The sequence below is a fragment of the Artibeus jamaicensis genome, unplaced genomic scaffold (assembly GCF_021234435.1).
Source record: "Artibeus jamaicensis isolate MK-2021 breed Jamaican fruit bat unplaced genomic scaffold, CSHL_Jam_final scaffold_1689, whole genome shotgun sequence".
Taxonomy (NCBI): Eukaryota; Metazoa; Chordata; class Mammalia; order Chiroptera; family Phyllostomidae; genus Artibeus; species Artibeus jamaicensis.
Window position 1 is genome coordinate 1,174,096 of NW_026522029.1, and position 19,637 is coordinate 1,193,732.

Sequence of the window (19,637 nt, forward strand, 5' to 3'; positions counted from 1 at the left end):
AGTGGGTTAATGCTCATGGGGGTTATTAAACAGATTTTATATAAATAGAAATCACCTTGCATATTATCAATGCAAACATTTTAAGAGTGTAAGAGCAACAACTGAAAAGGCTGAAACTGGTGAAAATAGTTCCTTAAGATCCCCACATCTGTATGTATTCTAAATATATATGTCATATATTGTATATTTCTATATTATATATTATTTTATATATTATATTTATATACCGATAAAATATTATTTTTAAATATGTCATTTATTTACTTTTTTAGAGAGAGGGGAAGGGAGAGAAACCTGATCAGTTGCCTCTCACGTACCCCCAACTGGGGCCCTGGCCCACAAGCCAGGCATGTGTCCTGACTGGGAATCAAACTGGCCACCTTGTGGTTCACAGGCTGGTGCTCAATCCACTGAGCCACCCCAGCCAAGGCTAAATATATTATTTTTACATATAAATACAGGAAAGATTTTTAAAGATTTTATTTATTTTCAGAGAGAGGGAGAGAAACATCAATGCATGGCTACCTCCTGCCCCCTACTGGGGGGGCGGTGCCTGGCCCACAACCCAGGCATGTGCCCCGACCTGGAATCAAACCAGTGACCCCTTGGTTCACACCAGTGTTCAGTCCACTGAGCCACACCAGCCAGGGCCAAATACAGAAAATGTTACGTATTCTAAATGTATAAATACAGGATCCGGCACAAGTAACACCCCTTTTTAATTACAAAGTCATAAGCATGTAATTCTGTAACATAACAACATCACACTCAAGCACACCCTATGACATCTTAGGTGAAATGTTCAAATTAAAAGTATAAATCGTTGCACCCGTGTTTATTACCCTGCCAGCCGCACTCACGTAGCCCTTCCTTCTGCCGGACCCTCCTTATTTCCTCTGCTCAGGTTGTGAGCGTCCTCTTTTCTACACAAAACAGTAACTGTTTCAGATGTGGCAGGAAACCACTAAGCTTCCTGACAGCGCCCTGTCTTTGTCACTCTGCCCGGTGTTGGCAGGTCCTCACACTGTTGGTCGGGATGCTCCCAAGGAGAGGTATTCTTTCCCAAGCTCCGTTATCCCCAGCCCACTCCCACTAGCAGAAGTATTTTCACGCTGTAAATATTCCTTCTCCAACTCTTACTGATCGATTCGCTGGTTAGAACATGTACTTAGCATGGTATAAGGTGCCTTTCTGTCTCCTGTTTTCTGAAAGGGGGATTATGGTGGCAGATCCTTATTTACTCCCGTCAGGACCCTGATGCTTTACACACAATTTGTTAAAACGATTAGATAAAAGCATTTTTCTATCACCCTGGCTGGTGTGGCTCAGTGAAATGAGTGCCGACCTATGAACCGAAAGGTCACTGGTTCAATTCCCAGTCAGGGCACATACCTGGGTTGCAGACCAGGTCCCCAGTAGGGGGCATATGAGAGGCAGCCACACATTGATGTTTCCCTCCCTCTCTTTCTCTCTCCTTTCCTCTCTCTCCAAAAAGAAATAAATAAAATCTTTAAAAAGTATTTTTCTATAAAGCTAAGTATCTATTCAAGATGACTGTCTGCTCCACAACCTAGGAACCTGCCTACCTGTGATGCTGTCATTAGATCGTACACGTGGAACAGACACCTGCGTGCGCCTTTTCTTAAGAGAAACAACATCCCCACCTTTCCCTCCTGCCTGGCCCCAGGCCGGACTGGCTGCTGCCAGCCGTACACGCTCAGCTCATAGGCCGTTCCTTCGGGCTCTTTTTTCTGGCCACCTTCCGTCAGACCGTCCCCAGGGGGCCATTGGCACCCCACACAAACCCCACATTCCCTGGGCATGTATGCCGTTTGGACTGCTACAAAGCATGCAGACCAGTACTATAAAGTCATGTCTGGTTGACTGCAGCATTTATTCCGCTGGCATTCATTTCTCATCCGCTTCATTATGCTTCCTCCCGAGTGTAGAAATCCCTAATTGCTTGATAATAAGTAGCAGGGGCAGGACTCAAACCCAGGTCTGATTTTTAGCTGCACCACTATTTTCTGTGTAACGGAGCTCAAGCACTCGGGGTGCTTCTGTTTGATTTTGTTTAGTTTCGGTTCAGATATTGCTGGGTTTTTTTAAAGGTCACAGCCAGAATGTCTGTGAATATTTACATTGTAAATGTAGGTAGATACAAAACACAAAGGTAGGTAGGAAGAAAGACAGAAAGAAAGAATGAATATTTGCATTTTCTCTCATTGGCAAATCGATAATATGTGTGGCCTCTTCATAAAATGTTCATGCAGGGCAAGTATATTTAGTGTCTGCTTTTGTCAAAACCAGCATGAGCGTGAGTGGGCGTGGTCTGGGGAGGGAACGGGGGTGCCGTTCAGATGGGTGTGTGACAGAACTGTGTAGCCACGCTTGGTAAGGGATCCAGAAACGTACAGCGGAGACCATCTTCAGTTTGAGAGTATGATGAAACAGCAGAAATTTGAGGAGAGGCAGAATGCTCAAAAATAGCAAGGGTTCATAATTTTTATTTTGCCTCTACGTTATTTGTTTTGTTTTTTGTTATTGTTGTTGTTTTTAGTATCTAATATCAAATAGCTGGCTATATACTAAGCAGATATTTCTCTCACTTTCTCTCTCTGTACACACATACAGCAGATACTTGTTTAGCACCTGCAATGCCACACATCCAGGGAAAGGCAGGGGCGTGGACTTGAGGGAGAGGGGAGGAAGGAACCAGCATGTGGCAAGTGCTGCCGCCCGGCCGTGCTGGCTGCTGCGGCTGCTGCACACACGTCACCTTTTCCGGGTCTCGCCGCTGCAGCTCTGCCACGCAGCTCAGTGGTGTTTTCCCATGTTGCAGAGAAGGAAGTGAAGTTTCAGGGAGGTGCTGCTAACTACTCGGATGGAGATGGGAGTGATTGCCTGGCTACTGACTTTCTTTCTCAAGAATTTGAACAGGGAAATGTGGGAAGAGGATAAGAAGATAGTGAAAGCGAAAGCCGAGGTGACAAAGGAAAACGAGGAAACAGAGGCGTCAAGGAACAGTGAGTGTGCAGAACGAAGAGCAGACAATAGCAGAGCAGAGCCAGTAAGCAGACTGGTTGGTGACATCCCTCCCGCTAATGCCACAGAAGGGCTGAGTCAGTATCAGGTCTGAGGGTCAGACCCTGCCACTGAGGACAGTCGAGATGATCGTCCCTCGAACTGCTTTGGAGACTGACTTCCAGGTCCTGGCTGACATCCTTTGTCTGTGAGGCCAGGCCAGGCTGTCCCGTCTCCAGGAGGTCCTGGAAGCTGCCAGCCGGACCTCCTCTCAGCGGTCTCCTGATGTCCTCACACTCTCGGGCCACTGCCAAAGCAATGGTCTCTTCTCCGTCTCACTTCCCAGCTCTCAGGCAGGCGCCACACAGAGCCGGCACCTCCCGGAAGGCACTCTGAGGAATAGCCTTCAGGGAGAGAAGAGCCCTGCCATGTCAACAGGCCACCCAGGACATTCTCCTACAAGCCGTGGGGAGCTGTCTGTGCATCTTAAGGACGGTGTGAACTAATGCTATGTATACTTTCAAAAGAGAACTGATTAACATACAGAAACTAAGCTGGGGGACAAAAGCAGCTGGGGCAGTCTGCTGAGAGGCTCTTTCCTAGTCTGTTTGGACCCGGAGGGTGACAGTAAAGTTGAAAAGAGGAGACAAACTTGGAGATGTTAGGAGGCGAACTGCATAGGCCTCCTAATGGAGCGGACGCGTGTGGGGAGAGGCATCTGGGACGACTTTGCATTTCTGACTCCGCTCCTGGACCGGTGGCATCGTGGCTCACTGAGGTAGGGACACCGCAAGGGGACTGGCCAGAAGGGCGTGTGGCTTCATTGAGTGTTGTCTCTGCTCCCGGAAGCCTTGACTCCATAGACGGATACGTCTGTCTCTGCCAGCTGCCCGCCCCAGGCTTTGCACACCGCAGGTCTTCAGTAAGTAATTGCTACACCAGAGTCCTCACGGCGAATTCAGCAAGCAACCAGTGACGGTGAATTAATCCTTTATAAAAGGAAAAACAGCACCAAACTCCTGTCCTAGTTGGGCTGGTTAAAGGCCGCAGCGTGGAAAGCTCACAGCCAAAGAAGTGGGGGGCAGGGGGCAACCAAGAGAACGAATCTCTGCCCGCAGATCTATGTAGGCAATGATTATTCATCTAGACACTAATTCTGCCAAAGGGTTGGGGTGGATCCCCAGTGAACGTAAACGCGACGAGGAACTCAGCAAAAGAAAAATGGTTTAGTCACCAGAGAAGATCAGACGCATTATTATGTGACAGAAGTTATAACAATCAAAATTATGAAAGGCTTTTGTTTTATGTTGTGTCTAAGAAAGCACACTCAGGGTAAGTAAAAAAAAAAAAAAAAGAATATGGGGAAAAAGAAAAGACATTAATATGGATATTGTTATGGAGGGTATAAATTTTAAAAGAGCGGCACTAAATTATTTGAAGTGAAAGGAAGACTATGAGGAGAGAAGTTGCAAATGCGAAGCGTGCAGGCCCCATAAGTGCGCAGAATCAAAGACAGGCTGCGTTAATGTGAAGTGTAAATTCCCTGGATGAGAAGTGAGGGCCCAGATAAATTACAGGAGGTGAAAGGAGCAGAGGGAGGAAAGACGAGAAACAAACAAACTAAAGTCAGATGAAGAAGCCGAGTAGAGCAATAGGGCCAGGTGAAAAAAATTAAAATTTTTAAAATCTCTAAAAAAAAAAAAAAAAAAAAGAAAGCAAAACTTCACAGAATGGTGAGAAAAGAGGCGAGGACCCAACATGAGGCAAGGACGCATGCAGAGTCATTATGAAAACTAAATGTGTTTTCTGTTTAGTTTGGTTGCTTTGTAAATCTGGAACCGTTTTGACATGTGGAAATATTCATTTTGATGTGCTTAAAGTGTATTGATTATGGTAATTGTTTTTTCTGTGTTAGTTGCAGTCCATTGTGATTTCCTATGGGCTACCGTAATTGCTTTTTAACCTGCCCTGTTGGCTAATTTGGTTTGGGAGAGTCATGGTGACCCCTGCATGTCAGCGTCACTGTAATTTCAAGACCGGAGTAGGGAAGTCCAGTCAAAGAAGAGAAATGTTAAAAAGGTCGGGGGGCGGGGTGCATGTACACCTCAGAGAGCAGCATATGCAGGGTTATGGGCGCCGAGGGAATTGTAAAAAGGAACGGTGTGGTTTTTAGCGCTCACCAGGCCAGGGACCGTGTGCTCCAGGCTGTGAGGAAGAGAGCGCCAGACAAAGGCCTACGTCTCATTTTGTACAATTTCCTAAATTCATTTACAGACCTCAGAAGGAGAGAAACTACCTCCTGGTCCATGGTCATCATCCCTGCATTTTACCTTTCCCATTCATTGTTCTGTCCCTGTTTTCCAGCGATGAAGAGAATTCTCACACTTCCTGTAGCATGCCATTCATACTTTGGAATTATCTAATCAGATATGTGAGCTGTCGGTTTCAAATGTGTTTTGCACCCACATCTATCAGGATGGCTGCCCAGGCCGGTGCTTGTCTCTGGGCTTTTGAGTCAGTGTTTATGGTATGTCAGCTATTAAAAGGAAGTGATTGCGGCTTGAAAAAAGTCACAGTGGGCCTCACACCAAAGTCTCTAATAGTATCAAAATTTCTCTTACCATTTTGTCCTTCACCCTATCAGATATTGATGAATATATGTCATATCAATCACTAGTGTTTTTTGAGCTCTTACTGTCAAGTTCAATTCTTGGTCATCTCATTTAATCCTTGAAACAAGTCTGTAAGGTTGGCACTATTACGATCTCCGTTTTACAGGAGAAACAGACTCGGAGAAGGTAAGAAAGCTGGCTCTGATGACTCGCCTTGGAGCTGGTGGAGCTGTGACTTAAATTCTACAAGACCGACTTCTGAGTCTACGCTTTCAGCCTGATCACGAGCTGATTTTATTATCATTGCCGTCTTGGTATGAAACGAAAGTGGCTTCGTGTAGATGATAGTGGCTTCCTCTTAAGATCGTTCCTTTCTTGAATGAGTGTTTATTGAGCTCCTCCTACACACCAGGCAACTTGACTAGGTGCTGGAAATACATAGAAAAGTAAGACAGACGAGCTCTCTGAGAGCTTGTTCAATAGCAAATAGAAAACGGCATGCTAGTCAATAAACAAACAGATGAAATAAAGTAATTACATTGGGATTAATACTTAAAGACAGTAAGTAGGGTAGCTTAAAAAACAATAGGAGAGGGAACCCAACTTTGAATCAAAGCGTAGTTAGTAAAGGCTTTGCTGAGTAGGTGCTGTGTGAGCTTGACTGAAATAAAGGAGCCGTCTTGAAGGAATTAAGGGAGGAACATTTTTGCAGATAGAAGAGCAGTACGTTCAACGAACCCAGCTCCCTGCTTTCTACACTGGAGTTATGAACTATCCAGGATACGTGATTTCATTTTGTCTCTTTAGGGTTCAGTAGTGGGAGAGTCAAGTCTCTCACAGGTGCATTTCAATGTTCTAATGTTGTGAAAAGATTCTTTCCATATTAAATAAGAAAAATTGAAAAGCCCTGCTCCCGTTTCTGTATTTATTAACATATTGGTGCATTTCCTTCAAACCAGTTTCTTAAGCAGACATTTCTTGTGTGCAAACTACATGCGAGGCACTAGATTGCGCTTTGCATGTGTTATTTTTCCCTCAAAGAACCCCATGAGTAGGAACTATTATTAGTCAGTTTTAAGAATTAAAAAAAGACTGCAGGAGGTTAAATAAGTTCCCCCAGAACGCCCACCTGGAGAACAGGCATCTGACCTCGGAACGGCCTGAGCCCGGTCCCACTCCAACCTGGCTTCTCCTTTATGTGAATTCGTGTCCTATGTATTTTCAAAAACAGCTTGCATCCTGTTTTTTTGTCTTATGTTTTCCTACATCATTGAAGTGTTTTCTGTTTTTCAGTGATTCTGTATTTTGCTATGTAGACTGTTTTCTTTACCTTTCAAATACCCCAGTGATTTGGAAGGTGTAGTTCTGTTTCCCATTCCAGTGATGACCATCTTTGAACTAAACAAATGAGCAGACACAGAGACCAGTTATGCAGAGCCGGCCGCAGTAAGGGAGGCAGCCACCAGTGCTCATGTTTCTTACAGGCTCAAAGGCGGGAGGGGAGCGGGAAATCTTTACCGGAAAGGAAGGTTTCAGGTGCGCTTTGTGCTCTGAGGTTGTTGCCATGGGGAAGCTGGAGGCTGGCTAAGGAGAAATGGGGCATCTTGCATGGTTCGTTTGGGGAGCAATTTGACTTCCTCCGGTTGGTCCTGAGTTGGACAAAGCGAGGACAAAGAATGGGGACACCGGCAGTCATTGAGGAAGTCACGACCGTTCTGGGGCAGTTGCCGCAGGGGTGGTGATTTGGCCTCCTGGTCTGGGTGCTCCAAAGGTTTTGGGTCATAGTTTTTCTATTATTTATTATCTGGCTATTGTCCATTTGTATATTAGTTTCTCTCTTTTCAGAAGTTATTCTTTGAGTCTGTTCTTTAACTGTTCCAAGTAAAAAATGGTATCCTGTGATCAGATGGGTTATTAATCACCCTTTGAGAGCTTCAGTCTATACGTACTTCCTTTCGATTTTGTTAACTAACCTGGCATTTTCAACAAAGATTGTTATAAATGTACCGATTTTAGATTGCATTTCCTACTGCAAATTGCAATCAAAATTTAGACTTTATGTTTTCATGTTTATAGCCCATCTTTATACCTCAGCATCTCCTCTTCTGAGTTCTTAAGTCCTTAGGTTTCATTTAGATTTTTTTCCAGTCCTTTACATGTCTGAGAATTTCTCTGCTTAACTTGCAACATCTGTAAAATGTGATTAAGTACAGTAATAATACATTAAGCCCTGGCTTCTGTGGGTCCGTGAACTGACCACCAGCCTGCAGACCGAAAGGTCACTGGTTTAGTTCCCAGACAGATCACATGCCTGGGTTGTGGGCCGTTCCCCTGCTGGGGGCATGTGAGAGGCAACTGGTCAGTGTTTCTCTCCCTCTCTTTCTCCTCCCCTTCCCATCTCTCTAAAAATAAGTAAAATCTGTAACATATAATAACACATTAAAAGTGCTTAGGAAAGTATACAGCATGTAGGAGGTATTCAATAGCTATCAGCTATTTAATTGTTATCATCATAATTATTACTGTAGTTCACAATAAAAGACAGCTTGACTGGGTTTTAATACCTTTTACTCTCAACCCTGTAAACACTGTTGTGTTATGAAGCTGATTTTTTTTATTTTTGTTTTTATTTTCTGGCTGTGGCATATGGGATTTTTTTCTTTAACGTTGTAATTCAGATTTTCTTTCTGGGTGGTGTTTCAGTAGGAGTGTCTGGTGGTTTTTTCCCTGAACCCGGTCAGTATGCATCCTGGCCTTTGCTTGCTTTCTTGTTTTCGAAGCAGTCGCGTTTCCTTCCATTTTAAGGTTATGGCTTGTATTCCAGTGGCCCTCATTTCTTCCTCTGCAGAACCATAATCTTAGGTCAGAGGACAGTCCAACCTGCCAGCTGCTGGTCACGCTTCTTTTTCCTCTTGCTGTAAGTGCTGGAGGAGCTTTGAGTTGCTCACCCAGGCTATGTTTTTAGAAATGTCAAGAAATGTGAAAGTTTACATATAAATAAATGCTCCATCAGGTCTTGAATGTCCACTTTGCTCACAAACTGCCCCTATTCCTGGCCACAGTGGAGGGAAGTTGGGGTCAGGGTCAGGTAACAACCGCACATCTAGTCCCATAGAGACTAGAGGCCCCCTTCTGAAATGCAATGCCTGTAGTCCTTTTTAGAATTCTGTTCTCTACAAAGCTGCCGTTATTTGAAAGCTTGCCAAATTTCAGGCACTATGCTAAGCGCTTGACATGCATTGTCTCATTTAATCTCCATAGCAGTAGTATGGGGTAAATGTTACTACTCCCAATTCACAGTAAAATAAATTACTTATGTAGAAATCTGTGATTTACTCAGTTACATAAGACAAGAGTGGCAGAGTCAGGATTTGGTGCAAGCCTGATCAAAAGCCTTTTATTGCGAGTGAGTACTCTAATGCATCTCACACGTGCACACACCCACGCGTGCACATGAGCACACGCACATATGGCGTCTACATGAGTATACGAGGAACTATACAAAAACACAGGTAATGTTCAGGGATTTTTTTTAAATAAACAAAATGCGCCCTGGCTGTTGTGGCTCAGAGGAATGAGCGCCAGCCTGTGAGCCAGAGGTTCGCCAGTTCAATTCCCAGTCAGGACACGTGCCTGGGTTACAGATCAGGTCCCCAGTAGAGGGTGCTGGAGAGGTAACCACACAATGATGTTTCTCTCCCTCTCTCCTTCCTTTCCCCTCTGTCTAAAATAAATAAATAAATAAAATCTTTAAAAAGTAAAGTAAAATGAATTCCATTTGACTTTCATGCAAAAGAAGTGTCAAAGGGTTGCTTTGAAACCTATTCCTTATTCTGATACTCAAAACATTTATCAGTTCTTCTTTTGGAAATATATTCAGAATTATTTTATCAAACAAATATCAGTTTCATTAACTGACAGTCATGCTTGTTTCTGACCAGAAAGTATGAAGCATTCATTCACCAGATTTATCTCAGATAATTTTCAGTTATTGTAAAAGGTCATTTTTTGTTCATTCTAATCAAAATTTCCCCCTATATAAATATTCAAAAAAATCTGTGTACAAAATAATGCAAGTTCCTTATCATTCTGTAACTATAGTTCAGGGACAGTCTTGTACTTCTATTAAAATGCTCTTAATGAACACCACATAGATATATAGGAAATGCCTTTTATGTTAACATAAAATGTGGTATGCATATTATAACTGCAGTCATACAAAAGTATAAATTTATTATATAGAGACAATAACAAGGACTAGAAAGTAATTTGCAAAAATAAAAATGATTAAAATTATGAGGGATATTTCAAAAATTTTCTAAATGTTCTCAAGTATTTTCTTGTCTTAAAGTAGCTGGTCCTCATGCTGGTCATCACTGCCTTCACTGTCCCATGCTCTAGACAGATATGTTTAATGGCCCAGTAGCCTGTGGACAGCGGTTCACAAGGAAAATCGAAGATCTTGGCCAGTTTTTCAAGAATCATTCACTACCCCTGGGCGAGGAGGTTCTCCTCTCTATAACAAAGCACCATGGTTTTCTAGCAATTTTTCTTTGCTGTGGCTGTTTTTCTCTTAGAATTTATAAGTATTTAAATACTCAAGTTCACTTTAAGGCTGCTGCTTTCACAGGGGGGATGTTCAACTTCTTTGGTCAAGAAACTGCAGCACTTAATTAACTATTATCAACTGTAAACTCCCCAGCCAGCATTAGAGAGTTAAAATCCTGACCTGGCCCTGTAGCTTAGTTGGTTAGAGCTTTGTCCTGTTATGGCAAGGTTGCAGGGTTTTTTTTTTGTGTGTGAGGTTTATTTATTTATTTATTTATTTATTTATTTATTTTGACTTTTTTTTTATTATTTATTTTTTATTGATTATGCCATTACATTTGCTCTATTCCCCCCTCCCTTCCCCTCCACCCTGCATACCCCTCCCCCACCATTTCCCCCTTTAGTTCATGAACATGTGTCTCAAATTCTTTAGATTCTGTATTTCCCCTACTATTCTTACCCTCCCCCATCTATTTTCTATCTACTGTCTATACTACTTATTTTCTGTACCTTCTCCCCCCTTCCCCTCCTCCCACTCCCCTGTTGCTAACCCTCCCCTGTGATCTTCATTTCTATGGTTCTGCTCCTGATCTAGCTATCCTCTTAGTTTGCTTTTGTTTTAGGTGTGGTTCTTAATAACTGTGAGTTTGCTGTCCTTTCACTGTTCATCTTTTTTATCTTCTTTTTCTTAGGTAAGTCCCTTTAACATTTCATATAGTAAGGGTTTGGTGATGATGAACTCCTTGAATTTGACCTTATCTGAGAAGCACTTTATCTGTCCTTCCATTCTAAATGAAAGTTTTGCTGGGTAGAGCAATCTTGGTTGTAGGTCTTTGGTTTTCATGACTTGGAATACCTCTGTCCAGCCCCTTCTTGCCTGTAAGGTCTCTTTTGAGAAATCAGCTGACAGTCTGATGGGAACTCCTTTGTAGGTGACTGTCCCCTTAGCTCTTGCTGCTTCTAGGATTCTCTCCTTCATTTTAATCTTGGCTAATGTAATTATGATGTGCCTTGTGGGGTTCTTCCCGGGTCCAACTTCCTCGGGACTCTCCGAGCTTCCTGGATCTCTCGGAAGTCTATTTCCTTTGCCATCTTGGGGAAATTCTCCTTTATTATTTGTTCAAATAATTTTTCAACTGGTGGTTGTGCCTTTCCCCCTTCTGGTACCCCTATAATTCGGATGTTGGAACGTTTAAAGATGTCCTGGAGGTTCCCAAGCCTCTCCTCATTTTTCTGAATTCTTATTTCTTCATTCCTTTCTGCTTGATCATCTTTTTCTTCTGTCTGGTCCTCTCCCTTGATTTGAGTCCCAATTCTCTTTCTTTCCATCACTATTGGTATCTTTTGTATCAGCATTCATTTCAATTAATTTAGCTTCCATATGTTTCTCTAATTTGTGACTAAAATCCACCAGTTCTGTAAGGATCTTTATAACCAGTGTTTTGAACTGTGCATCTGAAAGACTGGCTATTTCTTCATCACTTAGGTCTATCGGTTCTGGGGCTCTGAGTGGTTCTAGAGCCATTTTTGGTCTATTCGTGCTGTTAAGTGAGCGGAGAGAAGCATTAGTTGTTTACCAGGACGGGGCGACCCAGGTCGCTGGTTTGTGACGCTGTGTGTGGGGGCATGGTCAGAGAGGGAGCAATGGCGTTCCACTCCGCTAGCCCAGCGCATCCAGTCACTCACACGCCTTGGGCATGTTTATCCGATCCTAATTGTGTGAGCCTGCTGCACCGCACGGGTTTCCCTTCTCACTGGTTTCTCCGCACGTAAATGCGCGCGACTGAGCGACCCACCCGCGCCCCTCTCCCGTGCGTTCCGCAGCCAGCTCCGCTGCGGCGTAGCCCCTCAGTTGCTTTGTGCCGCGCGCCCCCGCGCACCCCCCCGGGGATTTTTTCTTGCTAACCTGCTCTGCTTCTGGCCTCGCTCCTCGCACCGGTCCAGCCGAGTATCTAGTTGTCCTTTGGACTCCGTATTGTCGATTTTCCGTGTGGCTTGGTTGTGACTGCTGTTAAAAATAGTTGTTCTTAGATTTGGTTGTGCACAGAGGCGAGGTAGACCCTCCACCTACTTCTCCATCTTGGCAGAAGTCCCTAAGGTTGCAGGTTTGATCCCCAGTCAGGGCGCGTACAAGAATCAACCAATAAATGCGTAAATAAGTGGAACAACAAATCAATGTTTCTCTCTCCCCCGCTGCAACCCTTCCTCTCTCTCTCTTTCTCGAAAATCAATAAATAAAAATCACCCATCTGCTTTCAGTATAGAGTTTTCTCCACCAAGACTCCTACATAATGGTTCATTCTTCTCCACGTGACATAACTCACCATGAGTCAAGATCGCAAACGTTACATATGGGATTGAAATAATTATAAATGAAGTCCCTGTATTCTGATCATTCTTGTTTCACCCCTTCATTGCATAATAACATAAAATATCGCAGATATAATTCAAGCCTCCTTCGTTCCTTTCCTCGGGCTCATTCTTTCCCCTCCGTCTCTTGGAGGCAGCTGTGATCGTGAATTTATGGAAAAGCCCCCAATATGTTCTTTAACTTACATAGGCATTGGTAAACAATGTATAGAATTTTCACATGTACTTTAAGATTTACATTAATATCTTCTGCAACTTGCTTTTTTTTTTTTTTCATTCATCGCTGTTTTTGAGATCCCTCTGGTAGATTTTGCTCATTTATTTTAAGTTCCCTACAGCATATTAATTGTCCTGTGATGGAAGTGTGCTCGAAAACAAAGGAGCATATTTCCTTTTTTAAAATTTACTTCGGAGAGAGAAAGACATTGATTTGCTTTTCCACTTATTTATGTATTCGTTAGTTGATTCTCGTATGTGCTGTGACCAGGAATTGAACCCGCAATCTTGGCATATTGGGATGACACTCCCACCAACTGAACTACCCCACCAGGACTGACAGCATAATTCAAAAAGATCTTGAGTTACATACACCCTGTGTGACAGAGAGGAAAACTCGCGCCCGAAGAGCTGTCTGCCACGTTTGATTTGAAGAGTTGGGTGGAGTGTCTTTCAAGTGTGAGCACAACAAGCTCTGAAGTAGGAAGCGTCTGGTCAAAGCCAGGATAATATGTGCTGAGTGGGCGAGGGAAGGAGGAGTGGTTTTGGAATACAATTATGCTTCGAGCCTGTGCTGTTTAAGATACCATTCCTCCCTCGCAGCCAGATCCTGTCACTCTGGTGTTGATGGCTGTATTCTTCCGCTGTGGAGGGGAGAGAACTCGAGCAGAGGAAGGTCTCTGGCATTAGTCCGACACACAGATAGAGACGTGGGCCTCCGCGTCCCGTCTGCAGCGGGAGAGCGTTTGCCAAACACCACCAGTGAGGCAGGCACAGGAAACGCGGCTGCGGGCAATAGCGTTTCCCTCTAAGCAGGAGCCTTGCGGAGCTTTCTGTCTGTCTTTTATTAAAGGTCCACACACGTCCCTGTCGGGGAGGATCAAGTGCAGCACATGGAGCTAGTTCAGGATCTCGCTCGAGGGTTTAACAAGAAGTACGGGGAGTTCTTCCCAGAGCCCAAGTCCATTCTAAGTGAGTAACAAACATGTGATGGATAAATCGGAGCTTGTTTTTTAATCCTTTAGTATTTGAAAACATTTTTTAGTTATAACTGACATGCTATATTTTATTAGTTCCAGGTATACAATGTAGTGATTAGACATGTATATGACTTACAAAGCGATCCCCTTGGTTAAGTCCAGTAATCAGGGCGTGTTCGGAAGAAAGGATTGGATAATGGGCCAAAGCTGGGAACTTTCTTGAGACTCAGCTTGGCTTTCTCATGGACAGGCCTCAGGATTTACAACTAGATCCCCATGTTTTTCTACCATGCAGGGCTAGTAGACCTCATCGGATAATCGAATAAAATAATCAAGCTGGAAAAGTATGGGGGAGACTAAAAACTAAAAATAATCATTTTCAAGTATATTTTATGACTTGCCATATAGAAATATTTACACATTTACATATAAAATGTATACTTGTATATAAAATACCACTCCTTTGGTGGAACAGGTACCTGCCCCTATTTTATGGATAAGGAAGGTAAGGTTTGGCAGGGCTAACAGTGTGTTCAAGTCCTGTACGTAGTTAGTGGCAGAGCTGGGTCCTGCATTGAGTCCTTCAGATTCCAGAACCGGTTCACCTTGCCTTCCCTGTCCGCAGTAAGACAAAAGCCATGTCACTGAGGACTGCTGGGTCATGACCAGATAAAACCAGAAGGCGCTGGTGATCCTCATACTCTGCCCTCTTAAACGCACAACCGAGGTGGAGTGTTAAGGCCACCGACCGAACCTGAGACCTCAGCTGCAGCAGCCGGGCTGCGCTAGTTTGGAATCGTCTTGAGGAAAGAAGCGATAAATCTCTACCAACATTTTTGTAGCTGTGTAAACAGGGCCAGAATCACTGAACCTCAGCTCTGTCCATCTTTATTAAGCTGATAGCCTTTTAAAGGAACAGAACATGTTCCCAGTATCAATTCAGAAACATAAGGTGGATATAAATTTCTGAGTTATTCCAACCGTTGCCACAGATGAATTCAGGGCACCCCATGCACCAGAGTCAACCTTTTAGCAATAAGTAACATTTCAGTGTTTTGGCCTATTATTACTTTACCTAGTTCAACTTTATATGCTTCATATTAGCCATAAAAGAGGCAGTTATTACTACCACTGGTTTATGAAGCACAGCTTAACATCTTGATTCTATCAGAGCAATAAGCTTCTTCAGTGCATATGCGTTTGCACACACTTGTGTAATCCTGGGTAAGGGTTGTATAAGTGTGTACCTTCTGAGTGTCAATCCTTGGAAGGACTGACACAGATCATTAAAATTGGTTTGGGGACAGCAAGGGCAGTCAGTGGTCGTGGGTAGGGGGTGATTAGCTATAGGCAAACACAGAGAGGAAAAGAGAGAGAGAAGAAAGAGTCCTTTTTTTCAAGGTATGCATGGTAAAAACAGTGTGATTGATATGGTTTATTTGTATAAGAGTATACATTTTTATGTGTACACGTGCATTCACAATGCATAGAAATATGATCAACCAAATGTTAACATTATTACTACACATTTCAGATGACATTTACTTTCTCGCTTGTATAAATTGCTTTAATTTTGCAAGGTGAGAATTTCATTTTTATATCATCAGACAAAAAATAATAAAGTCATTTGGTATTCTTGATTTTTTTGAAGAGCTGGATGCTGACATTCCTAGTGTTTTTTTTCATGTTGTCTTTTGTTTTGTTTTGGGGATGTGCGTGTTGTTGTTTTCTCCTAAGCATCAATGAAGAAGGTAAAATCCCTCCGAGACCCTTCTGCCAAAATGTCGAAATCAGACCCAGACAAACTGGCCACCGTCAGAATAACAGACAGCCCAGAGGAGATCGTGCAGAAATTCCGCAAGGCCGTGACGGACTTCACCTCGGAGGTCACCTACGACCCAGCCGGCCGTCCAGGTGTGTCCAACCTGGTCGCCATCCACTCCGCAGTGAGCGGACTCCCAGTGGAGGAGGTGGTCCGCCAGAGCGCCGGGATCGACACGGCTCGCTACAAGCTGTTGGTGGCAGATGCTGTGATTGAGAAATTTGCTCCAATTAAGAGTGAACTTGAAAAACTGAAGTTGGACAGGGACCACATAGAGAAGGTTTTACAAGTTGGGTCAGCCAAAGCCAAGGAATTAGCCTACCCCGTGTGCCAGGAGGTGAAGAGGTTGGTGGGACTTCTGTAGGGAGTCTCAACTAATGACAAAAAGGCTTTTCTGTTTGGTGGCCCGGGCACTCCAATAAAGGCAGCTTTCCTTGCAAGCAAACAATTATAGTTTGGGGGCATTTAATTTGGTGTACCTGATTTTGGCTTCATTTGATGAATAACACTTTGTACCTTCAAACAGAGCAGTGTTCTAAATTCTATCAATACGGTGCTATGGCTGGAAAACAAACAAACCAACCAAGAAGCCATAGCTTTCTGAATCCTCAATTTCTGAGGCAGACTCCTCAGCCTGAATCCATCTACACAGACGTGACTGAGGCGATCAGCGATTTGGCAAATGGGGCAGTTGTGTGTCTCTCCAGCACATGCTGTCACGTCATCTGTCCCAACCCTGCTGCAGTGGCGTGCAGAGGTCTTAGACTTACAACCCCTGGGTCGCCACTTGGAACAATTTGTCATCAGATCTCATAAAAATAAGTTGATGATGGCGGTTCATGTGTCACTGAGGAGGTCCCTGCTTTAATGGATTTAACCTGCTTGTTTCCCAAGATTACACTGATTGTTCCAGCAAGTTCTTTTTTTTTTTTAATTCAGAGTTGCAGGATATAATCTACTTTTTCATCTTGATTTATTTGTGATACAAGAGCCCAGTCCCTGCTTAGATGATGTTCCTAATAAGTACTTCCTTGCATTTCTCTCTCAGCTTCACCTCGCCCCCATAAAATACATAGGAGAAGAATTCCTATTTTGTGCCGAGGAGGGGGAGTCTCCAGGAGTGTGGTACTCGCTCAGAAAGTGAGAAGCAAATCCAAGGTCAAAATCGTACTCCTTCCAGGAGCCTCCAACCATGATTATTTGGGAGGTGGGTCCTGGAAATGCACTCTTATAAGACCTGAAACTACTGATATGCTTTATAGCTCAACCAACAGCTGCCTGCTTTGAATCTGGTTTCAGCCAACCTTGGCGTCATTTGCTCCTTGAAGTCCCAGAGGAGGCCAGTCCCAAGTTCTGTCTCCTGTACTCACTGCACCTGCACTTCAGTGTCTCCTGCAACAGCAGTCAGCAGCGGAAGCTGTGCCTCTTGCCTCTACCTCGGTCTCTCTGAGTGACAGCAAGTCACTCTGAAACTAGCTTCTCGGCACTTCCATTCCCCACACCTGAAAATGGGAGTGGTGATCCCCGCTCACCAGGGTCTGCTAGCAAGATTGATTTTGTAGCAGAAATGGCTTCTAATTGTTTGCCAATGAATATGATGGCTGTCATTTATACATGAGACTAACTAGTATGTTGGGCAAAGAATTTTTTTAATCCTCACCCAAGGATATGCTCCTTCAGTTTTAGACAGAGGAAGATTGATAGAGAGAGGGGGAGAGACATCAATGTGAGAAACATCGATCGGTTGCCTCTGGTTACATGCCCTGATCAGAACTCGAACCCACAACCTCTTGGTGTACAGGAATGACGCTCTAACTAACTGAGCCACCCAGCTAGCGCTAGGCAAAAAATTTTTACTCAAGTTTCTTAAGAGACATGACTAGAGTGGTCTGTGTATTAAGAGATAAATCCACAGAACACTGCATCCCAGAATCCAAATTAAAAGACCCTTTTTTATCTTTTTTTGGAATGGGTGTCAGTAGTCCTACTGCAACCCTCTCTGGGCAGGTTTCTTCCAAGGCTCTTTTTTTCTTCTTCTCCAAAGGAACCCTGTTATGAGTACTAGAAAATGGCAAAATTAAAGATGGATCTGTCAAACTCATTGTCTCCGTGTTTGCTCTCTGTGTGTTTCTTTACCTCCTTGCAACACCTTTTCATCCACAGAACGAAAGGCTGCCTGGGAAGAATCTCAGAGCAGCCAAACCAGACGACTTGTGATAACTTCCGAGGAACAAAACCCTGCACAGGTGGGTTGGGCTTGTGAGCATCCCGCTGCTGTTACTCTTCGAGAGTGACCTGAGGGCTCAAGTCCAGACCGGTCCATAATGACGGAGACGTGCCCGGTGACCTCAGGACGCCGGTAAGAGCAAGGCTGGAACCAGCTCCGTCTTCCCACCCCTTCCGCTTACCACTCACAGGCCTCCGCACAGTCTCTACTGAGATGAAAACTCGGGAGCTTTCCGGCTTGTGGCTCACTTAGAAAAAGTGGTTTTCATTGTGATTTTCTGTATGTTTCGTGGAGACTTGAAATGATGATTCATGTTTTCAGTGGCAGTAATTAACGGTGGTCCGGGCAGCCCCGTGTTCTTCAGCTCCACCAACGGACAAGCCCTACTTCAAAACCACCTCCACAGATTATCACTCATGGGGGTATATCTTGCCCTTGGTAGGTGCCTCATAAACATTTACCAAAATAATGTTAGAAAATGGGCTAGAGATCCCCAGCAAAGCGTGAGGTGTGTTTGTTTTTCAGAAACCTTGCTGCACACCACGTCGATGCTGACCAAACTAAATGTCGCATAACTGTTTGTCCAAGTGTGGTCCCCCGAGCAGCAGCGTGGGTACCCCCGTGGGAAGTCACTAAGAACAGGAACCCTCCGGCTCTACCCCAGACTTACCAAGTCAGCCTTTGGGGATGAGCTTTGCGATCTGTGTGTGGCAGCTTTCCAGGCTTCGCTGGTGCATGCTGACCTTTGAGAACCACGTGCTCTCCCACTTCCTCGTAACCCAGTAAAGTGAGGCTATTGTCCGTCTTACTAAGAATGAAAGGAAGGCACAGGAGGTTGAACAGTTTTCCTAAGACAGCTCAGCTTCTAAGAGGTGGAGTCAGGGCATCCCACCCAGAGGGCCACCAGGGCCACCGTGGCTCCCACGGGGTGTCCTCCCGTTGGTGTTCTGTGCTGTGCTCTAAGGGTGGACTGTCTCATGTGGTACGTGTCCGCTTACATTTAATTTAGGGTTACCTAACTAAGTAATCTGCGTCTGCAGCAGCAACTTCCAAGTGCCCAGTACCCTCAGTGGCTGGCTAATGGCTAGTGTAGTGGGTCGTGCAGATGCAGAATATCTCTGTAATCACAGAAATGTCGGTTGGACACCACTGCTTTAAGGCATTCTGCTTACAGATTTTGCTTGTAATAGGTCTTCCCTGGACAGTTCTTCAGCAGGAGGATTCCTGAAGATAGTAAAAGGACTATTGAGAATGACCGTATCGTTCCCCCAACAATACTCAGATAATAAGGGCTGATGTGTATTCTGTACTTGCTGTGTACTGGCACTTGGAGTGTTTATCTCATGTAATATCTGTATCACCCTAAACTATTAGTGCTGCCTTTTGAAATAAGCAAACTAAGGTTCAGCCTGAAGTCACACATCTATTATTAGTCTCTAGTTTCTCCTAGTTAGGTCCTAGTGGGGATTCCCCTTAACCAGAGTGCCCATGGACATGGCCTGCCCCTTCAGGACTAGAGTAAATGTTTCCCTCAGCACCTGCGACCCTCGGCTGTGTGTCCCGTGAGCCTGGCCCTCCCGGCTCCCTCCGTGCCTGCCTTTGTCCCCTCTCCTCCTTCAGTGTCCCACTCATCACCTTCCAGCAGCTTCTCGTCTGTGCCCACAGCCCAGCATCCGGGCTGCTTTCCTGCGGCCCGTGTGCCCGCAGCTTTCCCTGCCAAGTGCTGGCGCCTGCGTCATGGGCGGCTCTCGGTCTCTCTCCCTTCAACCTGCCAACTCCGTCCTCAATGACTGTGTCTTCTCCCTGTGTGATCAATATTCTCTTTTCACTCTGTCAGC

The 19,637-nt window shown here is 44.4% G+C and overlaps 1 protein-coding gene across 8 annotated transcripts in view; it reads left to right on the plus strand.

Moving 5' to 3' along the window:
* The window catches only part of WARS2 (tryptophanyl tRNA synthetase 2, mitochondrial), a 78,203-nt gene extending 60,475 nt beyond the window's left edge, over positions 1–17,728 (plus strand). For 3 of the 8 annotated variants that reach the window (XM_053655998.1, XM_037135086.2, XM_037135087.2), the window contains 2 exons: positions 13,624–13,742; positions 15,488–16,706. In XM_053655998.1, the coding sequence (XP_053511973.1) occupies positions 13,624–13,742; positions 15,488–15,936 (568 nt within the window). In that variant the 3' untranslated portion in view covers positions 15,937–16,706. Of the gene's footprint in view, positions 1–2,634; positions 4,357–5,802; positions 5,851–13,623; positions 13,743–15,487; positions 16,780–16,871 lie in introns of those variants that run through there. The other 5 variants (XM_053655995.1, XR_008389857.1, XR_008389858.1 and 2 more) reach the window with 5 other exon arrangements.
* The last annotated feature ends 1,909 nt before the right edge of the window (positions 17,729–19,637 follow it).